At 39.7% G+C, this 6559-nt stretch overlaps 1 protein-coding gene across 5 annotated transcripts in view; it reads left to right on the top strand.

The window, feature by feature from the left end:
* Positions 1 to 497: 497 nt before the first annotated feature.
* Positions 498 to 6559, top strand: part of cadm1a (cell adhesion molecule 1a) — a 457331-nt gene continuing 451269 nt past the window's right edge. For all 5 annotated transcript variants that reach the window (XM_063011201.1, XM_063011204.1, XM_063011203.1 and 2 more), the window contains exons 1-2: positions 498 to 594; positions 4465 to 4595. In XM_063011201.1, coding sequence (XP_062867271.1) covers positions 4523 to 4595 — 73 coding nt within the window. In that variant the 5' untranslated portion in view covers positions 498 to 594; positions 4465 to 4522. The remainder of the gene's footprint in view (positions 595 to 4464; positions 4596 to 6559) is intronic.

Genomic DNA, 6559 nt, shown 5'->3' with positions numbered 1-6559 from the left:
TTCTTCCATAAAGAGCATTATGGTGTATTTACACCTATATATCTTTTTATTTGTGACACCACCAGTGATGAATCAAACTATCTAAATGAATCGTTTATTAACTTTCTTTGTTTACGAATTTGTGTTGCATACAATCTATTCAGTGGACGATTATACTGGACGTGAATAAAATAATAGATTATTTTAATATAGTGAATCTCCATTTTGAATAAATATGTAATTTATGAGGATTTTTAAAGACGTTTGTCACTCCTTAGATGGCCAATTTCTCCCAAGCACATGTGTTCGATACATCGAAAGAGTCGATTCATTAAAAAGAGGAGTCATAATACAGTGATTTTCATACATGCGAAGCGATTTTTTTCCCTCGAGACCAACGGTCATTCTGAAGTAGGACAGATTAAACGTTATTTTATATAAAATACATTCTTTACAATTTAACTAAACATTTAATTGTATTAGGATCTCAAAATCAAGTATTGTAAACGTTTATTGGGCCAGTTACCCAAAACTGGGTAACATTTAAAAAATGAAGGGAAGTTTGGCTTTTTAGCTTTTGATTCATACAGTTTTGAGAGGAGAACAGCACAATAGGTAGGTTACTTTTATATACATGTTAAAATGTGATTAATTTAGCAAACAGTCTTTATGAACACTAATGAAAGTTGTGAATGAATGTTTCCCTTTTAAACACCACTTTATGAACACAAGACTTCAAATAAGCAAACTGAGTCGATTCAGTAAAGCGAGTCATTTACACTTTTGATTACACTTGAGGCAGTCTACAAATTTGGAGACGTGTTCTAGTATTGCACAGGGAATATCACAACAGGCTAATAATATGACATTAGTTATTATTTTGCTTAGATATATTTTAATGAATCCTCTTTCTATTTGATTTTATTCAAACAGGTCGTTCAAAAGAGTCGATTCAATAAAGTGAGTCGTAATTAGAACCGTTACTAACGGTCATTCTGCATCAGGACAAAATAACAACCGTATTTAAGACAAAATGTTGGATTTGGCTCAAATGTAGGTGCACTCGGATATAAAAGGGAAAAACATTTCTGTAAAAACTTTCCATAAATATTCACCCTTGGCTAACAAATGTACTTGACGAATGAAGTATCTTTGTTCCCTCTTTTTGTATGTAAACAAGTAAATCAAAATGAATCGTTTACTTATTCTGATGTGTTTAACAGATTGGCTTGAAAGAGTCGATTCAGTAAAGCGAGTCTGATTTTGAGTCACTAATTTCCACACATCATTGTTTTCATCTAGCTAGACCAGCGGTTGTTTCATTTCATTTTTATCAAACGCCTCATCCTGTTCAGGGTCGCGGCGGGCGCAAGGCTGGAATATAGTGCATTTAAACAGGTTGATTCGAAAGAGTCGATTCAGGAGAGCTAGTCGTGATGAAAGTCACTAATTGGCCAGTCGCACTTTTTATTTTAGCAAGATCAAATGTCAGTGTAAATATGCAATATAGCTGTATTTTAAGTTTTTAAAATCAAGTGTTTTACAAGAAGCTATCTTTATTTATAGCCGCAATAAAGTTTTTGAAACCAACCTGTTTGGTTCAAGAGTCGATTCAGGAAAGCGGTTCCTAATGAGCATGAACTATTTACTTGCTTTGTTTTAGCAGAAGGATTCGATTACAAAACTGCCCGTGACAGTGTTTGCCATTGAACTGATAATTTATATCTAATCAAACTACATGTTTACAAACTACAAGTGTAAACATGACCTTAACATCCTAATAAACAAACTATACAATTTTATTTCACTCGTTCATTCATACAGGGTTGTTTCAAAAGAGTCGATTCAGCGAAGCGAGTCGTAATGAGCACTGATTTGCTTATTGTGGTACATCACTTTGCATTTCATATGAGAATGAGCATTTTAACGTCATGTTTTACATTCTTTGGTTACATACATGACTGGACAGGTAGATTCATCAGTTCATCAGTTCACAAGTTTAATGTCAAACACAGTCATGGACAATTTTGTATCTCCAATTCACCTGTTTGCATGTCTTTGGACTGTTGAAGAAAACCGGAGCTCCTGGTGAGAACCCACACAGACACAGGGAGAACATGCAAACTCCACACAGAAAGGACCCAGACCGCTCCACCTGGGGATCGAACCCAGGACCTTCTTGCTGTGAGGCGACAGTGCTACCATCGGCCAATAAAAACGATGAATCATGTCTAATCAAACAGTAGGTGTGTTCGAAAACCTAGTGAGCTGCCTTGCTGTCTTACTGCCTACATATGCAGCTGCCTAAGTAGAGAGGATTCTAATAAGTCAATGACTTATAAGGCAGGTTATTCGAACGCGCTACTTAGACAGAGATTCCATCGGGTTTTGCATTTAGCATTTAGCATCTTGCCATTCAAACCAATGGGATGGGGTGGCACAGCGCGCTAGCATGTCAACTAACATCTCCCTTCGTGTACCGAAAACGGTCACATTCGCTGACAAGCCCGAACTTGCAAATAAAAACACTTGTGCAAGTTTATACAAGTTAAAAATCAATAGTAATTTATTAACGTTTGAAAGTAATCCATTCGTTCCTCCCCCTCGTCAGCCATGTTTTTTTTTTTTTTTTTCTGTGAGAGGAGAGCTGCCGCACTGAATGCTGGGATTGCCTTGATCACTAAGGACGCTTCCGATGCTCACTCGTTCTTGAGTCAAAATAACATTGAAATTTTAAGATGCCTAACCAGACAGCTTATTAAGGCATCTAGGATTTTGAACAGCCTCCTTCACGGGAGCGCGCGTAGGATGACGTAAAATGCGTCTCTGTAGAGAGCTCACTAGGTTTTCGAACACAGCCATATATGTCCTGTCATGAATGTAACCTTGGTGTAACTATACAATTGTATTTAACTCGTTCATTCAAAAGAGTCGATTCAGCGGAGCGAGTCGTAATGAACACTGATTTGCTTATAGACCACTGAAGTCGTGCGTCATTCTGTAGTCCTCGTTATGCCCATATTTGGAGGCCCGGGTCTAACTCAGATTTCCTATGGGAAATTTGAATGGGGTTTTCAAAAAACCGGCTGTAACTTATCCTGTGCTAAATAAACATGTTCAGAACCCTGTACGTTTTGTCCTGTGTAAATTTTTCTCTTGAACATCACTGGATCCTCTGAATTACGAGGTTGTTAAAGGGTCGTAATACTAATAATGCTACACGAAAGCTAACGCTACTGCACATTAATTAGACGTCACTGAACTACACCGATCAAAACAACGAAACGAGCGGCTCGATTTTGTTAAGTACAACCAAAGGCGTAACACCCGACCATCCTCGCTTTCTACTTTAATGTAGCTAGCTACTAAAAATATCAACCAAAACTTGTGAATATCACTCCACTGTTACACTTTTGAATCGCGCTGCTTCGTGCGCTTATTTAAGAGGCTTATAAAAGAAAGAATAGACAGAAGAATCTCCATAAAACAAAACGTAACAGCTTTGGAAAAATTTTTATGCAATTTGCGAAATCTCCATTCATATTTCCCATTCAAAATTTCTCTTAGACCCGGGTTACCAAATATGGGCATAACAACATGGCGTGGCCTACAGACACGACTTCAGTGGTCTATAGTGGTACATCACTTTGCATTTCATATGAGCAACAGACATCAGAAATGAAGATCAGAAGAAAGCATTTACAGTACATTGCATATTGAATATGGATATAAAAATGTTCATTTACACGTCAGAATCCAGTGATTTGAATCCAGAGCTCCCTGTATCAGGCTTATTAAAGGGAATGGTGCATTAGGGTAATATAGACTTGATATCTGAAAATGGTACTACATTAACAAGTGGGCTTTCTGAAACCCAGATTGTGACGCTCCCTCTCTCATTCTCTCTCTCTGTCTCACTCTCTCTCTCATTCTCTCTCTCTGTCTCACTCTCTCTCTCTTTCTCTCTCTCAATTCAATTCAAAAGTGCTTTATTAGCATGACAAATATTCACATTTGTATTGCCAAAGCGTCTTTACAAACTGGATAATAAATGAAAAAAATAGTTGCATACATAAACATTTATATTAATTTAAAGGATGTTCAATAACATTAGTAAGTAGCCTTAAAAAATAACAGAAACAAATAAGAACAACAATTATATAAAGTGTGTATATGCATGTGTGAAAAAAGTATTTGTAAGTGTGTGTGTGTGATGGGGTGTGTGTGTGTGCGCGCGATTATGTGCTAGTGTGTATGACTCGCATCTCTCTCCCTCTCTCGCATCCCTCTCTCTCTTTCTCTCTCTCTCTCGCATCCCTCTCTCTCTCTCTCGCATCCCTCTCTCTCTCTCTCTCTCTCTCTCTCGCATCCCTCTCTCTCTCTCGCATCCCTCTCTCTCTCTCTCTCTCTCTTTCTCTCTCTCTCTCGCATCCCTCTCTCTCTCTCGCATCCCTCTCTCTCTCTCTCTCTCTCTCTCTCTCGCAGTAGGTGAAGCGGCTGCAAACTCACAGCGGCGTTAGTAAAGAAGAAGCAGGTGTCCAACATGGCGAACGCGGCCAGCGGAGCTCTCGCAAGCCTTCTGCTTTTATCCACGATTGCGGCAGCTGTTCTCCAAGGTAGGAACCAGCGTTTCCCTGCGCTCCTCGCTTTCTGCGCATTCGCTGTTTACAACCCCGGAGCTGCAAACAAACGGCGGGGGCGTGAAACACACACCGAGAGCACAAAACCCTCGATCAGCCATATGGATCCTAATGGAGGGAAAGTAACTTGTTGGCTGCAAATGTTGCCGGTTTTGCCAGAATTGCGGATTTAGACGTGTTTTCATTGCGCTGCTGAGGCTCGGGGGGGGGGGATGCTGTTTGGGTTAATTTCACTTTGAAAGTAGCTCTGACTGTTGCTGCTGCTGCTGCGTGTTGGAGAAGTGAGAAACGCGCCACGCCGCTCCGTGCTCGGGTTTCTTTACTTCATTCAGATGCAACAACGCGCTCTGAACGCGATAAATGCGATCACTGTGGAGCCCGGATGCATTCTGGGCATTATATGCAGGGGTCGTGTGTTGATGATGGATGGCGGGCTCGTAAATGGGTTAACTAGGGGACGTGGAAATGGACGCGCTATGCGGCGTTACCGCAAAACGCGCATCGTAACCGTGAACGCGAGTGCGAGTGCGCAATTATATCTGCGCTGTTTTATTAGTTGGCCGTGTGGGACTTTATAGTAAGGTGTAACCATGAAGAATCTGCTTGTGTTTCCCTGCATGCATGGTGGAGGATATATGTGCGCTAAAACAAAGTTTTTTTTCTTCTCAATTTGCAATGATGGCGCATCACAGATGCCGCAAGCTAGTCGGGCTTATGTGATGTCTTCTAAATGTCGCACTAATCTGTACGCTATTTGTTATTAGATCTCTGTAGCATTATGTAGAGTATGTAGGTGAGACAGACGGTGACAGATTCTCGCATCTACATACAGTATGATCCTGCGTGTCGCCTGTAAGGCAAGAAACGCACATGAGGAAAGTTGACATGTGCAGTGTGATCGCTCAGATCAGGTGCGGCAGTAGGGCATGGAGGAAAACATACTACTATCATCACAGTCATAGCCGATTCTCTTGGTTTATCAACCTCACCATGAGCTTGTTGGACAACATATATAACATATATAACATATATACATATATAAATAAAATGTACTGGTCTCTATGTGATCTTTTCAGCTATAACAACAGCCACTCTTCTGAGAAGGCTTCTCTCAAGACTGAAGTATGTCCGTGGGAATTTGTGCTCTTCAGTCAAAAGAGCCTTTATATGGCTGGCACTGATGTTGGTCAAGAAAGCCCTAATTGACATTTTAGTTCATTCCAGAGCTGGTCAGTGTGGCTAAGGTCAGGGCTCTGTGCAGGACACTGGAGTTTCTTTAAACCGAGCTTGTCTTCATGTTTTTTTGGAGCTTGCTTTGTGCACATGGACACAGTAATACTAGAACGGAAAAGAGCCATCCCTAAACTGTTGCTGTGAAGTTGGAAACATATGATTTCCTTTATATAATTGATTTCTTATATCTCTTAGCAATTGTTGTGCCTAAAACACAATAATTCACAATAATTCACAATTGTCCATGTAATGTATAAATGATTTAAAGAGAGACTACATTTAGGTTAAATGCACAAACTCCAGCCGACTGCCAGATAGTGTTGTTGTTTTATTTACACAGCTCACAGCTACTTTGTCCTGTATCTAAATACAAGTGTAGTTAGATGTGTAGCTCGTATTTGTGATTAAAATCCAATTTTTGGTGGATGTGATGAGTTACAGATTGATCAGTATTTCCTACACTTTGATACAAGAAGTACAGGATAGTTATACATACTGTTACTGTGATTTAAATCTGGATGTTCAGTGATGGAGGAGAATTAGGCTGGTTAGTGCCTGACCTCATAAATTCTTTCAGATTAAATGCTTGAATCATGTGATGTCCAAAAAGCTCATGGTCAGTTGTCCACATACTTGGCTGTATATTGTGTATTGTAGCCTAATTATTACAGCAGGTTAAAATCTTTTAAATGGATATGTGCAATAAA

The sequence above is a fragment of the Trichomycterus rosablanca genome, chromosome 16 (genome assembly GCF_030014385.1).
Source record: "Trichomycterus rosablanca isolate fTriRos1 chromosome 16, fTriRos1.hap1, whole genome shotgun sequence".
NCBI lineage: Eukaryota > Metazoa > Chordata > Actinopteri > Siluriformes > Trichomycteridae > Trichomycterus > Trichomycterus rosablanca.
This window is presented reverse-complemented; position numbering and strand designations above follow the sequence as displayed.